The 17,466-nt window shown below is 41.0% G+C and overlaps 1 protein-coding gene across 1 annotated transcript in view; it reads left to right on the top strand.

Moving 5' to 3' along the window:
• Nucleotides 1-17,248, top strand: part of st6galnac3 (ST6 (alpha-N-acetyl-neuraminyl-2,3-beta-galactosyl-1,3)-N-acetylgalactosaminide alpha-2,6-sialyltransferase 3) — a 404,784-nt gene extending 387,536 nt beyond the window's left edge. Inside the window, exon 6 of the mRNA XM_082961049.1 lies at nt 7,906-17,248. Within this exon, the coding sequence (XP_082817175.1) occupies nt 7,906-8,095 (190 nt within the window). The 3' untranslated portion in view covers nt 8,096-17,248. The remainder of the gene's footprint in view (nt 1-7,905) is intronic.
• Nucleotides 17,249-17,466: the final 218 nt, after the last annotated feature.

Raw genomic sequence — 17,466 nt, 5'->3', positions numbered from 1 at the left:
TCACGTACACAGGATACAGAAGGTGTAAATGTTACAGTGAAATGGTTACTTGCATAGTGGAGTCTTTTGTTTAGACATGTAGCTAGCTAACTAAACAGTGAACCATAATACCAACTCTAATGCCGCATTCAAAATAGCTGGGAACTCGGAAATCTCAGACTTTCGACTTCAGTGCGTTCAAAACAACTGGGAACTCGGAAAAAAAAAACAAGTTCCGACCGGGAAAAACCGATTTGAACGGTCATCCAACTCGGAATTCCAACTCAGGAACTCTGGCCTCTTTCTAGAGCGCCGACATTCTGACCTGAAGATCACTGACGTCATTATTTGACCTAATATTTTTAAGAGTTCCCAGTTGTTTTGAATGCGGAAATGCTAACATGTATGAATCTGCAGGTAGCTAAAGCTAACCAACTAGGGTTAATGTTAGCTAGTTAGCTAACATTGGGATATAACTAGCAATGCAAATGGCTTTCTGAGATACGGAAGTCGGAAGTTTACATACACTTAGGTTGGAGTCATTAAAACTCGTTTTTCAACCGCTCCACAAATTTCTTGTTAACAAACTATAGTTTTGGCAAGTCGGTTAGGACATCTACTTTGTGTATGACAAGTAATTTTTCCAACAATTGTTTACATACAGATTATTTCACTTATAATTCACTGTATCACAATTCCAGTGGGTCAGAAGTTTACATACACTAAGTTGACTGTGCCTTTAAACAGCTTGGAAAATTCCAGAAAATTATGTCATGGCTTTAGAAGCTTCTGATAGGCTAATTGACATAATTTGAGTCAATTGGAGGTGTACCTGTGGATGTATTTCAAGGCCTAACTTCAAACTCAGTGCCTCTTTGCTTGACATCATGGGGTAATCAAAAAAAATCAGCCAAGACCTCAGAAAAAAATGTGTAGACCTCCACAAGTCTGGTTCATCCTTGGGAGCAATTTCCAAACTCCTGAAGGTACCACATTCATCTGTACAAACAATAGTACGCAAGTTTAAACACCATGGGACCACGTAGCCAACATACCGCTCAGGAAGGAGACGCGTTCTGTCTCCTAGAGATGAATGTATGTACTTTGGTGTGAAAAGTGCAAATCAATCCCAGAACAACAGCAAAGGACCTTGTGAAAATGCCGGAGGAAGCAGGTACTAAAAGTATCTATATCCACAGTAAAACGAGTCCTATATTGACATAACTGAAAGGTCGCTCAGCAAGGAAGAAACCACTGCTCCAAAACCGCCATAAAAAAGCCAGACTACGGTTTGTAACTGCACATGGGGACAAAGATTGTACTTTTTGGAAAAATGTCCTCTGGTCTGATGAAACAAAAATAGAACTGTTTGGCCATAACGACCATCGTTATGTTTGGAGGAAAAAGGGGGAGGCTTGCAAGCCGAAGAACATCATCCCAACTGTGAAGCACGGGGGTGGCAGCATCATGTTGTGGGGGTGCTTTGCTGCAGGAGGGACTGGTGCACTTCACAAAATAGATGGCATCATGAGGCGAGAAATTATGTGGATATATTGAAGCAATATCTCAAGACATCAGTCAGGAAGTTAAATGGAAAATGACCCCAATCATACTTCCAAAGTTGTGGCAAAATGGCTTAAGGACAACAATGTCAAGGTATTGGAGTGGCCATCACGAAGCCCTGACCTCAATCCCATAGAAAATTTGTGGGCAGAATTGAAAAAGCGTGTGCGAGCAAAAAAGCCTACAAACCTGACTCAGTTACACCAGCTCTGTCAGGAGGAATGAGCCAACATTCACCCAACTTATTATGACCCAAGTTAAACAATTTAAAGGCAATGCTACCAAATACTAATTGAGTGTATGTAAACGTGACCCACTGGGAATGTGATGAAAGAAATTAAAGCTGAAATAAATCATTCTCTCTACTACTTTCTGTCATTTCACATTCTTAAAATAAAGTGTTGATCCTAACTGACCTAAGAAAGGGAATTTTTGCTAGGATTAAATGTCAGGAATTGTGAAAAACTGAGTTTAAATGTATTTGGCTAAGGTGTACAGTGAGGGAAAAAAGTATTTGATCCCCTGCTGATTTTGTACGTTTGCCCACTGACAAAGAAATGATCAGTCTATAATTTTAATGGTAGGTTTATTTGAACAGAGAGACAGAATAACAACAAAAAAATCCAGAAATACGCATGTCAAAAATGTTATAAATTGATTTTTAAGAGCGTTATCACACAGTCATCCAGAACAGGTGGTGCTCTCATGCAAGCTTCAGTGTTGCATGCCTCGATGCGAGCATAAAAGGCATTTAGCTCATCTGGTAGGCTCGCATCACTAGGCAGCTCACATCTGGGTTTCTCTTTGTAATAGTTTTCAAGCCCTGCCATCCGACGTGCGTCAGAGCTTGTGTAAAAGAATTCAATCTTAATCCTGTATTGACGCTTTGCTTGTTTGATGATTCGTCTGAGGGCATAGCAAGATTTCTTATAAGTGTCCGTATTACTGTCCCGCTCCTTGAAAGTGGCAGCTCTAGCCTTTAGCTCGATGCGGATGTTGCCTGTAATCCATGGCTTCTGGTTGGGATATGTACGTACAGACACTGTGGGGATGACGTCATCGATGCACTTATTGATGAAGTCAAGGACTGAGGTGGTATACTCTTCAATGCCATTGGATGAATCCCGGAACATATTCCAGTCTGTGCTAGCAAAACAGTCCTGTAGCGTAGCATCCGCGTCATCTGACCACTTCTGTATTGAGCAAGTTACTGGTACTTCCTGCTTTAGTTTTCGCTTGTAAGCAGGAATCAGGAGGATAGAATTATGGTCAGATTTGTCAAATGGAGGGCGAGGAAGAGCTTTGTACGCGTCTCTGTGTGTGGAGTAAAGGTGGTCATTTAACATGCTGGTATAAATTACGTCAAACGGATTTAAGTTTCCCTGCATTAAAGTCCCCAGCCACTAGGAGCGCCGCATCTGGATGAGCATTGTCTTATTTGCTTATGGCCTTATACAGTTGGTTGAGTGCGGACTTAGTGTCAGCATCAGTTTGTGGTGGTAAATAGATGGCTATGAATTATATAGATGAGAACTCTCTTGGTAGATAGTGTGGTCTACAGCTTATCATGAGGTACTCTACCTCAGGTGAGCAATACCTCGAGACTTCTTTAATATTAGACATCGCGCAACAGCTGTTATTGACAAATAGACACACACCCCCACCTTATCCGTCTAGTCGTTCAGCCACAACTCGGTGAAACATAAGATATGGAGCGTGACGTCGGTGTCGGTGACGTGGCTGGTTTTCTTTTTGAAGTCCGTGATTTCCTGAAGACCCTGTCACATACGTCTCGTGTCTGAGCCGTTGAATTGCGACTCCACTTTGTCCCTGTACCGGCATTTCGCTTGTTTGATTGCCTTGCGGAGGGAATAACTACACTGTTTATATTCAGCCATATTCCCAGTCATCTTTTCATGGTTAAATGTGGTGGTTCGCGCTTCTAGTTTTGCGCGGATGCTGCCAACCATCCACGGTTTCTGGTTAGGGTAGGTTTTAAGTTCCTGTATGTTGTTATGATTACATCATGAGTCGTTAATCATGAAGCATACACACACGCCCTTCCTCTTCCCAGAGAGGTGTTTATCTCTGTTGGCACGATGAATGGAGAAGCCCGGTGGCTGAACCGATTCCGACAACTTATCCCGAGAGAGCCATGTTTCTGTGAAACAGAGAATGTTACAATCTCTGATGTCTCTCTGGAAGGCAACCCTATCTCGAATTTCGTCTACCTTATTGTCAAGAGACTGGACATTGGCGAGTAGTATACTCGGGAGCGGTGGGCGATCTACGGAGCTTGACCAGGAGGCCACTCCGTCTGCCCCTTCTGCGGCGCCGTTGTTTTAGGACGGCTTCTGGGATTAGATCCGTTGTCCTGGGTGGTGGTCCAAACAGAGGATCCGCTTCGGGAAAGTCATATTCCTGGTCGTAATGTTGGTAAGTTGACATCGCTCTTATCCAATAGTTCTTCCCGTCTGTATGTAATATGGATATATGGGTATGCTCAAGACTTGAGCATACCTGGCTCCTATTGGTCAGCCCTGTGGATTTCTTGGTATCTATAGCAAGTAAGGCATCAAGGACTTGTTTTTATTTTAATTGGCAAAATACAAAATCTACCATTTCCGAATCAGCATTTAGTCCACTCTTAGCGATAGTAGGGCTAGACGCTCTTTCAAAAAGATAGCCCACTGAAATAAAATGATGATTAAATGCATCAGAACTGTTGTTTCTGATTAAAGAAGCAATAAAACTGGCCTTCCTTAGAGTTCCTCTGTCCAGTGTCTGTGTTATTTTGTCCATCTTAATCTTTTATTTTTATTGGCCAGTCTGAGATATGGCTATTTCTTTGCAATTCTGCGGAGAAAGCCCAGCAACCCAGAGTCACTTCTTCACTGTTGATGTTGAGACTGGTGTTTTGCGGGTACTATTTAATGTAGCTGCCAGTTGAGGACTTGTGAGACATCTGTTTCTCAAACTAGACACTGTAATGTACTTGTCCTCTTGCTCAGTTGTGCACTGGGGCCTCTCACTCCTCTTTCTATTCTGGTTAGAGCCAGTTTGCGCTGTTCTGTGAAGGGAGTAGTACACAGCGTTGTACGAGATCTTGAGTGTCTTGGCAATTTCTCTCATGGAATAGCCTTCATTTCTCAGAACAAGAATAGACTGACGAGTTTCAGAAGAAAGTTATTTGTTTCTGGCCATTTTGAGCCTGTAATCGAACCCACAAATGCTGATGCTCCAGATACTCAACTAGTCTTAAGAAGGCCAGTTTTAATCAGAAAAACTGTTTTCAGCTGTGCCAACATAATTGCAAAAAGGTTTTCTAATGATCAATTAGCCTTTTAAAATGATAAACTTGGATTAGCTAACACAACGTTAAGATAAGCAGAGTAAGGTGTTTACATGACTATTGTATAATCTGCCTACTACCATAATCAGTGGCAATAGGCAGAGAAGAGGGGGAGGATAGAGAGGAGAAAAATGCAAGAAAAGCAAAATAGCAGCTGTACAGATTACTCATCCAAAGGGCTTTGACTTCTCAAAAACGGCAGAAAGCTAACACAATAATATTGTCTGTTTTGTTAATTATCTTGTATATGTTTTGGCTCTTGGTGCTTTGTGATATGTGACTCACCACTTGGAGTCGGTCTTATGTACCAACATTTGAAATTGTGTTTTTTATATTGGATAAAAGTAGAGACTCAGAGCTACACAATGGTATATCATACACTGCATTTGAGGAACAATGGAAAAGTAATTCTGCTTTGAATGTTGATCAACTTGTAAACTCAGTTTTGAGAAAATGGCCTTTGAATGTTGATCAACTTGTAAACTCACTTTTGAGAAAATGGCCTTTGAATGTCTAGTAAAGAGCTCTTCTTTGTCTACACCCATTCAGCATCGTTCACACCCTCTTATGCTCTCTTAGCCCCACCCATCTCGTTTTGGCTCTGGCCAATGATTCGTTTACCTCTAGATAACATGAAAACAGCCTAACCAGCTCTGCTGGCAACAATTTCCCTATGCTTTTTTGCCGTTGTTTACTGACACCGACCATATTAAACGGGTGGTGTACACTTTAGCTTAAGACATGTAGCTAGCTAGCTAGGTAAACAATGAACCTAGCTAGGTAGACAACGTGTCAGATCACACACGTCACATAATGTTCGCTAATGAACCAGCCAGCTAACATTAGCTAGTTAAACAACAATGAACATTGTGCCACATCATGTCATGACTACCCTACATGAATCTGCTGGAAGCTAACCAACCAGGTTCAATGTTAGCTAGCTAACATTAGGCTCTAACTAGCCAAGCAAACAGCTCTGGGATACGAATAATAACGTTAGCTAGGGACCCAGCCAGCTAATGTTAGCTAGCTAGCTAACAGTACACGTTAGCTTAGGACATGTAGCTAGCTAGGTAAACAATGACCCAAGCAAGGTAAACAACGTGTAAGATCACACACGTCACGTAACGTTAGCTAACGAGCCAGCCAGCTAACGTTAGCTAGTTAAACAACAATGAACATAGTGCCAAATCATGTCATTACTACCCTGCATGAATCTGCTGAGAGCTTACCAACCATGTGCAATGTTGCTAGCTAACATTAGGATCTATCTAGCAAAGCAAACGGTTCTGGGATACGAATAATAACGTCATACACTTAATGTTAGCTAGGGAGCCAGCAAGCTAACTTTAGCTAGCTATCTAACAGTATATTTTAGCTTGAAATGAAACCATTTTCTGTCAAAATTATAAATGTGTAATATCTGAAAATGTAGCTAGCTAACGCTAATCTATCTTACCTGTATACATCATCATGCATGATAGATGCGTCTCCCTGTCACAGATGCGATGCCATGGTTGCCCTTAGTTTAAAGATGTAATCCGGAGATAGGTGTTTTCTCCATCTCTTTAGATATCATATTCTAATTAACTGATTTCAAAACACAGTCCTCCAGAAAGTGGAGAGCAACACTTATGCAGCTCCACTACATGATACATTTTTTTTAAAGCAGCGTTCGACAGGATTATCAACACAGACTGACCAGCTCAAATAGAGAGAAGCCTTCTATATGGCAGACCAATCCGAACTCCTCTCTCGGCATGTCCAGCCCACCTATTATCTCAGCCAATCTTGGCTAGTGTGAAGGTTGCTGACTTTTTCTGTGGCTTAACCAACAAGGCTCGTAATTTAACAATTTTATTCGTATTTACAGATGGCATACAAGTTTGTTAAAGTTCACATGTTCCAGTAGGCATTTATGCAAGAAAAAAAACACATTTTGATTTTTGTTTTAATAAATAAAAAAATGGCTCTCCTGTGAAGTCATTATTTGCAATATACACCGAGTTTCCTGAAACAGGTCACATATGACCAAAGAGGATGTAGAAGTGGTTTATTCATACATCTCCATTTTGGACAGTTAGCTCTTTATGTTGTTGTTTGTTCAGTGTTTTACAATTTTCCCAGAAGTGACCTGATTCTATGGATTCTTCAATCACAATGAGCTGTTTTCTGACCTTTGTGTTTTTGTACTGTATTTCTGTACTGTTTTAATGTTCCCTAGGTAAAGGCGTATGTTCTGGTTTTCTGTGTTTTTGGTTGGATAGGTTTCTCAATTTCTTTCTTAGGTTTATGCACTCTTCATCAAACCATTTATCATTGCTGTTAAATTTCTTAGGGTTTTAGCTTGAATTTTTTAAAGTTTGATATGTTAGCTGGTTAGTGGTTAAACTATTCAGGCTTTCTACTGCTAAGTATACACCTTCACTATTGGATGGAAACATTTAGTCTCTTTCATCCTACCTCCCTCCCTCCCTCCCTCTATCTCTCTCTCTCTCTCTCCCACTCTCCCATTTTCTCTCTCTCTCTCTCTCTCTCTCTCTCTCTCTCTCTCTCCCATCCATCCTCTTGCTATTTCCCCTTTTCTCTCTCCCCTCTCTCTCCCCATCCTCTCTCTCTCTCTCTCCCTTCTACTCTCTCTCTCCCCTTCTCTCTCTCGCCACTTATCTCTCTCTCTCTCCCCTTCTCTCTCTCTCTCTAACCCCTTCTCCCTCTATCTCTCTCTCCCCCAACCACCCTCTCGCTCTCTCTCCCCCAACAACTCTCTCTCTCTCGCTCTCTCTCTCCCTCTCTCTCTCTCTCTCCTCCCCCCTCCTCCCAGGTCAGATAGGTACCGTAAGGTCCCCTACCACTACTATGAAGCCGGTAGTCATGATAACTGTTTATAACCATCTCTCTCCTCCCTCCTCCTCCCAGGTCAGAGCGGTACCGTAAGGTCCCCTACCACTACTATGAAGCCAGTAGTCATGGTAACTGTTTATAACCATCTCTCTCCTCCCTCCTCCTCCCAGGTCAGAGGGGTACCGTAAGGTCCCCTACCACTACTACGAAGCCGGTAGTCGTGATGAGTGCGCGGAGTATCTCCTCCACGAGAGCGCTCCGTACGGCGGCCACCGTTTCATCACAGAGAAGGCCGTCTTCGCCAAGTGGGCCAAAACACACTCCATTAAGTTCTACAACCCGCCGTGGAAACTGTCGTGACCCGGAGGGATCGCAGATAGCCGGGAGGTCTGGAGGAGGGCCATTATTGATGACATCACACAGCCATGTCCACCTCATCATCCAGGGACAGGGAGAATGCAGGGCCACTACCGTTACACCAGAGCAGTGTCCCAAATGACACCCTATCCCCTATATAGTGCACTATCGGGCCCTGGTCAAAAGTAGTGCACTATATAGGCACGTCTCCCTCCCCTGGCGTTGTCTAGGTGTATATGACACTGAAACGTACAGTTAGAATGCACACATCGTTCTGCAAATCCCAGTCCGTCCATTACCACTGAGCCTGTAGTCTGAGGGGTTGTAATTCCCGTCCCACTGCTAGCCTGACTGTAGCACTGAGACCAGACACCCATCCTGGGCTGAAACGTAGATGGTAGAGGGTGGTCCCTCCATGTCCCTCCATGTCCTCACTGAGCCATGAACCATGAACCAAGGCCTTCTGTTCACTAAAACAATCTGGCCACTGCAGGACAGGCTCATCCATCCATCCCATTAAAGAAACAACATGAAGAAGAAACAATTTCTCCACTCATTGAATGTCAGTTGTCATCTTCTAGAACTCTGTTGCCATCTTCTAGAACTCTGTTGTCATCTTCTAGAGCTCTGTTGTCATCTTCTAGAACTCTGTTGTCATCTTCTAGAACTCTGTTGACCTCTTCTAGACCTCTTTTGTCATCTTCTAGAACTCTGTTGACCTCTTCTAGAACTCTGTTGTCATCTTCTAGAACTCTGTTGACCTCTTCTAGAACTCTGTTGTCATCTTCTAGAACTCTGTTGTCATCTTCTAGGACTCTGATGTCATCTTCTAGGACTCTGATGTCATCTTCTAGAACTCTGTTGACCTCTTCTAGAACTCTGTTGTCATCTTCTAGAACTCCGAGCTGGAGAAAATGTGATGTCATAAAGGAGCTCCAGAGCAGGGGTCTTTCTTGTTCTCCAATCATCTGCTGCTTTGATGTTGTAAAGGTTGGTGAATGACAAAGGATGGATAGCTCAACTCAGATATGGGATAAGAAAAGAATGAAACCAACAAATAAACTGTTCTTCATCTCTACAGTAGCTACACACAGGTTGTCTCCCAAATGGCACCCTATTCCCTACATAGTGCACTACTTTGGACCAGGGCCCTATAGGTAGTGCACTATGTAGGGAATATAGTCCTTTAGATGTGCCGAAGCCCTGTACAGTACAGTCTGTATCTCACAAGTCTGAACTCTCCAAGATGTTATTCTATGTCAGTCTGGGTGTTGATAGAGGCCTGTTACCAATCTCTGACCAGCTACACTACTTTATTCTCCGCCGTCTGGCTGTACCCCCTGTCTGTCTGTCTGTCTGTCTGTCTGTCTGTCTGTCTGTCTGTCTGTCTGTCTGTCTGTCTGTCTGTCCACTTAGAATTATTGGCTACCAGGTGTGTCTCAAATGGTGCCCTATTCCCTATATAGAGCACTTCTTTAACTAGGGCCCATAGAGCTGACCATAGGGCACTTCTTTAACCAGGGCCCATAGAGCTGACCATAGAGCACTTCTTTAACCAGGGCCCATAGAGCAGACCATAGAGCACTTCTTTAACCAGGGCCCATAGAACTGACCATAGGGCTGACCATAGGGCTGACCATAGGGCACTTCTTTAACCAGGGCCCATAGGGCTGACCATAGGGCACTTCTTTAACCAGGGCCCATAGGGCACTTCTTTAACTAGGGCCCATAGGGCTGACCATAGGGCTGACCATAAGGCTGACCATAGGGCTGACCATAGGGCTGACCATAGGGCTCTGGTCAAGAGTAATGCACTGTATATAGAGATTAGGGTGCTCTTTGGGACGCAGCCAAGATGTGTTTATCCAGTCCATCGTCTGGTTTAGGAGACAAACAAACAGACTGGCAATGTTCCATTTTCTTTTCTACATCATTAACAAACTAGGTTGAAATCCACGAGCAGAGCCGACGCCTCCTTGGATGCTACCGTGGGGGGTCAATACTAACTTCCTCCAATGTTCAGGCTTAGGTGTGAGTCCCATGTGGCTCCCTATTCCCAATGAAGTGCACTCCGTTTGCCCAGATCCCCGTGGGGCAATAGGGAGCCATTTGGAACGCAGTGTTCTTCTCCCATTGACATCAATATGCATCAATGTGAAGACGTTGCTCGTTCGGTGTTGTTGTGATGTTGATGCTGTGAAAGGATCTTAATGCCAGACAATGAGACGTTCCTGTGTCGGCAGGATAATAGTCACCGCAGCACTTCCTGCCTGTCATTTATTATAGAGCACAGAGCGATACATGAGTCCTAAACGGCACCCTATTCCCTATAGTGTATAGTGCACTACATAGGGATCAGGGTTCCATTTGGTATGAAATTGTAGGTAGTTGTCACCCTCTGGTACCCTGTGATGTGCCGTCGTTCGTTTGACAACGTGAGACAACAACCCAGCAACTGCAGGCAGAGCTAAAGCTACTGTGCAATTTGAAATGTTTTGTTTCTAAAATACGGATGAAGAGAGATGAAGATATTTACTGTATATCTGTATGTCTGTCTGTCTGTCTGTCTGTCTGTCTGTCTGTCTGTCCGTCCGTCCGTCCGTCCGTCCGTCCGTCCGTCCGTCCGTCCGTCCGTCCGTCATTTTGTGCCTGCGAGTGAATGTTATGATACAGTACATTGTTGTACATAGACTTCAGTGCTATGCACTCTTAACTATCTCACATCGTCTCTAACGAACTATCACAAATCGTCTTTTCCCCCCTTAAATTAATCTGTTCCGTGTCTCTGTCCATGTAGCCGAGACCAATATTTACCTGACCCTGTAGTCTAGTCCATTTGTGAGTTCCAGTTATATATACTTTCTCCAGAAGTGTGAATCCAAGTGTAAAAGCATTGGATTGGTAGAGGCATGGGCAAGAGGGATTTTCCACCTGGTTTCCTACACAGAACCAGTCATTTCCTTTCAAATCAGTGAAGCCAAGTGAACAAGTGCACACTGGGAGACAGGAGAGGTAATTGAGTTTGTTGATATGTCTGATTTTGTCAGCTGCATGTCTCTGTCTGTGTGATCCCTGTAATATATTGACGTCTCTACAGTATACAGTAGCATGCTTTTGTATCCGTCTCAATGTACATATTTACTATATCACGTCGGTGTTTTATACTGTTCCAATCAGCCTTTGATTGTGTGAGATGACATCCTCGTTCTGACCCACTGCAGCAGACTGTTGACGTTACGTTTACATTAGTTAGTCATTTAGCAGACGGCTCTTATCCAGAGTGACTTACAACTTTTAAGTATCTCTCCTTTCTCACTTTATCACGTAGCTGGTAACAAGACAAGTGAATGGCACAGCAAGAGTCCATTCGCTTTCAGATTAAACTCAGAAACCAGACCATCCACAGTCCACTAGTAGTCAGAAGTGTAGAGCTCTGTCAGTAACATAAGAGGCCAGATGAGAGAGGGAGAGAGAGGCTGTGGATTTTAACACCCCTGTCCCATTTTAGCACCCCGTCACCGTCCCTGTACCCCTTAGAGCATTAGAGTCTTTAGCTCCATTTGCACTCTGTGTGATCCTGATTCATTTAGAGGCCCTCTGTGTGATCCTGATTCATTTAGAGGCCCTCTGTGTGATCCTGATTCATTTAGAGGCCCTCTGTGTGATCCTGATTCATTTAGAGGCCCTCTGTGTGATCCTGGTCCATTTAGAGACCCTCTGTGTCATCCTGATTCATTTAGAGGCCCTCTGTGTGATCCTGATTCATTTAGAGGCCCTCTGTGTGATCCTGATTCATTTAGAGGACCTCTGTGTGATCCTGATTCATTTAGAGGGCCTCTGTGTGATCCTGGTCCTGATTCATTTAGAGGTCCTCTGTGTGATCCTGATTCATTTAGAGATCCTCTGTGTGATCCTGATTCATTTAGAGGCCCTCTGTGTGATCCTGATTCATTTAGAGGCCCTCTGTGTGATCCTGATTCATTTAGAGGCCCTCTGTGTGATCCTGATTCATTTAGAGGTCCTCTGTGTGATCCTGATTCATTTAGAGGTCCTCTGTGTGATCCTGATTCATTTAGAGGCCCTCTGTGTGATCCTGATTCATTTAGAGGTCCTCTGTGTGATCCTGATTCATTTAGAGGCCCTCTGTGTGATCCTGATCCATTTAGAGGCCCTCTGTGTGATCCTGGTCCATTTAGAGGCCTTCTGTGTGATCCTGATTCATTTAGAGGCCCTCTGTGTGATCCTGATTCATTTAGAGGCCCTCTGTGTGATCCTGATTCATTTAGATGCCCTCTGTGTGATCCTGATTCATTTAGAGGCCCTCTGTGTGATCCTGATTCATTTAGATTCCCTCTGTGTGATACTGATTAATTTAGAGGCCCTCTGTGTGATCCTGATTCATTTAGAGGCCCTCTGTGTGATCCTGATCCTGATCCATTTAGAGCCCCTCTGTGTGATCCTGGTCCATTTAGAGGCCCTCTGTGTGATCCTGATCCATTTAGAGGCCCTCTGTGTGATCCTGATTCATTTAGAGGCCCTCTGTGTGATCCTGATTCATTTAGAGGTCCTCTGTGTGATCCTGATCCTGATCCATTTAGAGGCCCTCTGTGTGATCCTGGTCCATTTAGAGGCCCTCTGTGTGATCCTGATCCATTTAGAGGCCCTCTGTGTGATCCTGATTCATTTAGAGGCCCTCTGTGTGATCCTGATTCATTTAGAGGTCCTCTGTGTGATCATGATCCTGATCCATTTAGAGGCCCTCTGTGTGATCCTGGTCCATTTAGAGGCCCTCTGTGTGATCCTGATCCATTTAGAGGCCCTCTGTGTGATCCTGATTCATTTAGAGGCCCTCTGTGTGATCCTGATTCATTTAGAGGTCCTCTGTGTGATCACAATCCATATATCTATGTAGCCTCCCTCCTACGTAGCCTCCCTCCTATGTAGCCTCTCTCCTATGTAGCCTCCCTCCTACGTAGCCTCCCTCGTGTGTAGCCTCCCTCCTATGTAGCCTCCCTCCTATGTAGCCTCCCTCCTGTGTAGCCTCTCTTCTATGTAGCCTCCCTCCTATGTAGCCTCCCTCCTATGTAGACTCTCTCCTATGTAGCCTCTCTCCTATGTAGCCTCCCTCCTATGTAGCCTCTCTCCTATGTAGCCTCTCTCCTATGTAGCCTCCCTCCTATGTAGCCTCCCTCCTACGTAGCCTCTCTCCTATGTTGCCTCTCTCCTATGTTGCCTCTCTCCTATGTTGCCTCTCTCCTATGTAGCCTCCCTCCTATGTAGCATCTCTCCTATGTAGCCTCCCTCCTATGTAGCCTCTTAGCCGTGTCTGTTATCTTAACTCAATGTTGTTGTTCTTTTGCCATTTTGGTCCATTGAACCATTTAAACTGTCTTTGTTTTTGTTTTGATGAAAAATGTACGGTTTGATTTTTATTGTTGTGGTGAAGCACTTTTATTTTTCATATCAAGTGTCCTTGATAAGCATCTATGTATGTATGTATGTATGTATGTATGTATGTATGTATGTATGTATGTATGTATGTATGTATGTTTGAGTTGTGGTTGGGATATGGTCAGGGGTGAAAGTATATGTAATTTCTTCCTGGTACGGAGCTCCTATGCGTGCACGTGCTCGGGGTCAAATCATAGAATGACATATAGAATCCCTATTAATTCAATAGGATCACTGTGGGCCTAGTCAAAAAGATTTCTCATTGACCTTTTAAAATGTATGACATTTTATTGTGGCATAAACAATCATTTTAGAGGGCCCCTTTTACTAGGCTACCCACGCGTGTTCATTCCACTCGTGACATAACTCCAACCTCCAAACAGTAGTGAATGAAAGAGACATCAGTTACAGAAACACCACAAATCATTAGGCCAGAATGTATACGTCCCACAGCTGTTCACACACGTCTCGGGGTCAGCCACTTATCTCTGCCTTGGCAAAATGTTAGTATTCTAGTCGAACCACATGGCATTTTGAAGCGTAGGCCATAGCACCTGTTTTCAAGTCCATTCAGTCATTATTCATGCCTCTGATGGTACGTAGTGGCATAATAGCCTACAGTTTTCTGGACAATTTTGTTTTAGATATTTTGATAGGCTCATGTTCTACTGGTAAGGTATACCCCCACTCTTTATTTTATTGGGACGCCGTACCGGACTGTACCGCCTTACTTTCACCCATGGATATGATTAGTGGTTAGCCTAATATATTCCGTACATCCACAACACAAGAATGCAAACGCAAAATGCCGATCCTGTGTACTGCTTCAAGTTAATAATTGTAGTGTCGGGGCTGCACTTATCATAGCTATTTGTATTTTTATTTCTAGATCTATATGTAGTTCCATTTCTAGTTCTAATTCCATTTCCATTTATATTTCTAGTTCTAGTTCCATTTCTAGTTCTAGTTCTAATTGCTTTTCTATTTCTAGTTCCATTTCTAGGTCTATTTCTAATTCTAGTTCTAGTTCCATTTCTAGTTCTAGTTCTATTTCTAGTTCAAGTTCTATTTCTATTTCTAATTCCATTTCTAGTTCTAGTTCTAATTTCATTTATATTTCTAGTTCTAGTTCTAGTTCTAATTCCATTTCTATTTCTAGTTCCATTTCTATTTCTATTTCTATTTCTAATTCGATTTCTAGTTCTAGTTCTAATTCAATTTCTATTTCTAGTTCCATTTCTAGTTCTAGTTCTATTTCCAGTTCTATTTCTATTTCTAGTTCTAATTCTTTTTCTATTTCTAGTTCCATTTCTAGTTCTAATTCCATTTCCATTTATATTTCTAGTTCTAGTTCCATTTCTAGTTCTAGTTCTAATTGCTTTTCTATTTCTAGTTCCATTTCTAGGTCTATTTCTAATTCTAGTTCTAGTTCCATTTCTAGTTCTAGTTCTATTTCTAGTTCAAGTTCTATTTCTATTTCTAATTCCATTTCTAGTTCTAGTTCTAATTTCATTTATATTTCTAGTTCTAGTTCTAGTTCTAATTCCATTTCTATTTCTAGTTCCATTTCTAGTTCTAGTTCTAATTCCATTTCATTTATATTTCTAGTTCTAGTTCCATTTCTAGTTCTAGTTCTAGTTCTAATTGCTTTTCTATTTCTAGTTCCATTTCTAGGTCTATTTCTAATTCTAGTTCTAGTTCCATTTCTAGTTCTAGTTCTATTTCTAGTTCAAGTTCTATTTCTATTTCTAATTCCATTTCTAGTTCTAGTTTTAGTTATATTTCTATTTCTAGTTCTAGTTCTAGTTCTATTTCTAGTTCTATTTCTAATCATCTTTCTAGTTCTATTTCTAATCATTTTTCTATTTCTAGTTCTATTTCTAGTTCTAGTTCCATTTCTAGTTCTAGTTCTAGTTCTAATTGCTTTTCTATTTCTAATTCCATTTCTAGTTCTAGTTTTAGTTATATTTCTAGTTCTAGTTCTAGTTCTATTTCTAGTTCTATTTCTAATCATCTTTATAGTTCTATTTCTAATCATTTTTCTATTTCTAGTTCCATTTCTCTTTCTAGTTCTAATTCCATTTCCATTTATATTTCTAGTTCTAGTTCTAATTACTTTTCCATTTCTAGTTCCATTTCTAGTTCTAGTTCTAATTCCATTTCTAGTTCAAGTTCTAATTCTAATTCCTTTTCTATTTCTACTTCCATTTCTAGTTCTAGTTCTAATTCCTTTTCTATTTCTAGTTCCATTTCTAGTTCTAGTTCTAGTTCAAGTTCTAGTTCTAGTTCTATTTTTAGTTCCATTTCTAGTTCTAGTTCTAATTTTATTTCTAGTTCTAGTTCTAGTTCAAATTCATTTTCTATTTCTATTTCTATTTCTAATTCCTTTTCTAGTTCTATTTCTAGTTCTAGTTCCATTTCTAGTTCTAGTTCTAATCCCATTTCCATTTATATTCTAGTTCTAGTTCCATTTCTAGTTCTAGTTATAATTCCTTTTCTATTTCTAGTTCCATTTCTAGTTATATTTCCATTTCTAGTTCTAGTTCTAATTCCTTTTCTATTTCTAGTTCCATTTCTAATTCTAGTTCTTATTCCTTTTCTATTTCTAGTTCTATTTCCATTTCTAGCTCTAGTTCTATTTTTAGTTCTAGTTCCATTTGTAGTTTTATTTCTAGTTATATATCTATGTAGCTACAGTAGTTATATATCTATGTAGCTACGGTAGTTATATATCTATGTATCTACAGTAGTGATATATCTATGTAGCTACAGTATTTATATCTATGTAGCTACAGTAGTGATATATCTATGTATCTACAGTAGTTATATATCTATGTAGCTACAGTAGTTATATCTATGAAGCTACAGTAGTGATATATCTATGTAGCTACAGTAGTTATATCTATGTAGCTACAGTATTTATATGTCTATGTAACTACAGTAGTTATATATCTATGTAGCTACAGTAGTTATATGTCTATGTAGCTACAGTAGTTATATCTATGTAGCTACAGTATTTAACTGTCTATGTAGCTACTGTAGTTATATCTATGTAGCTACAGTAGTTATATATCTATGTAGCTACAGTAGTTATATCTATGTAGCTACAGTAGTTATATCTATGTAGCTACAGTAGTTATATATCTATGTAGCTACAGTAGTTGTATATCTATTTTTGAAGTGTATATTACATCCAATATGTGAAGTATCTATCTGTAATTTTTATCATAGTTACTGTCCCATGTAGATTACGATCACATTTCCATCATAGGTACTATTCCAGTGTAGATTATAGTCTTGTTTTTATCGTAGTTACTATTCCAGTGTAGATTATAGTCATGTTTTATCATAGTTACTATTCCAGTGTAGATTATACTCTTGTTTTGATCATAGTTACTATTCCAGTGTAGATTATAGTCTTGTTTTTATCGTAGTTACTATTCCAGTGTAGATTATACTCTTGTTTTATCATAGTTACTGTTCCAGTGTAGATTATACTCTTGTTTTGATCATAGTTACTATTCCAGTGTAGATTATAGTCTTGTTTTTATCGTAGTTACTATTCCAGTGTAGATTATACTCTTGTTTTATCATAGTTACTGTTCCAGTGTAGATTATACTCTTGTTTTGATCATAGTTACTATTCCAGTGTAGATTATAGTCTTGTTTTTATCATAGTTACTGTTCCAGTGTAGTGTATGGTCATGTTTTCATCATATTGGGAATCGTTGGAATTCTTTGACTGAATTCATAACTTGGAATCTGTTTTTACTGTTCCCTTTGGTGTCTTTGGTTTATAAACAGTAAACGCTGTATTGTAAATTAATCACTAGCCTGGGTACCAGTCTGTTTGTGCAATCATTCCACTCCATGCCAACAATGTTTGGCATATGACATGGACTGGCAAGGAGTAGAATGAAATC

This window comes from Salmo salar, chromosome 14 (genome assembly GCF_965601325.2).
Source record: "Salmo salar chromosome 14, fSalSal1, whole genome shotgun sequence".
NCBI lineage: Eukaryota > Metazoa > Chordata > Actinopteri > Salmoniformes > Salmonidae > Salmo > Salmo salar.
Note: the sequence above shows the minus strand (reverse complement) of the source record. Positions and strands in the feature narration are given on the sequence as shown.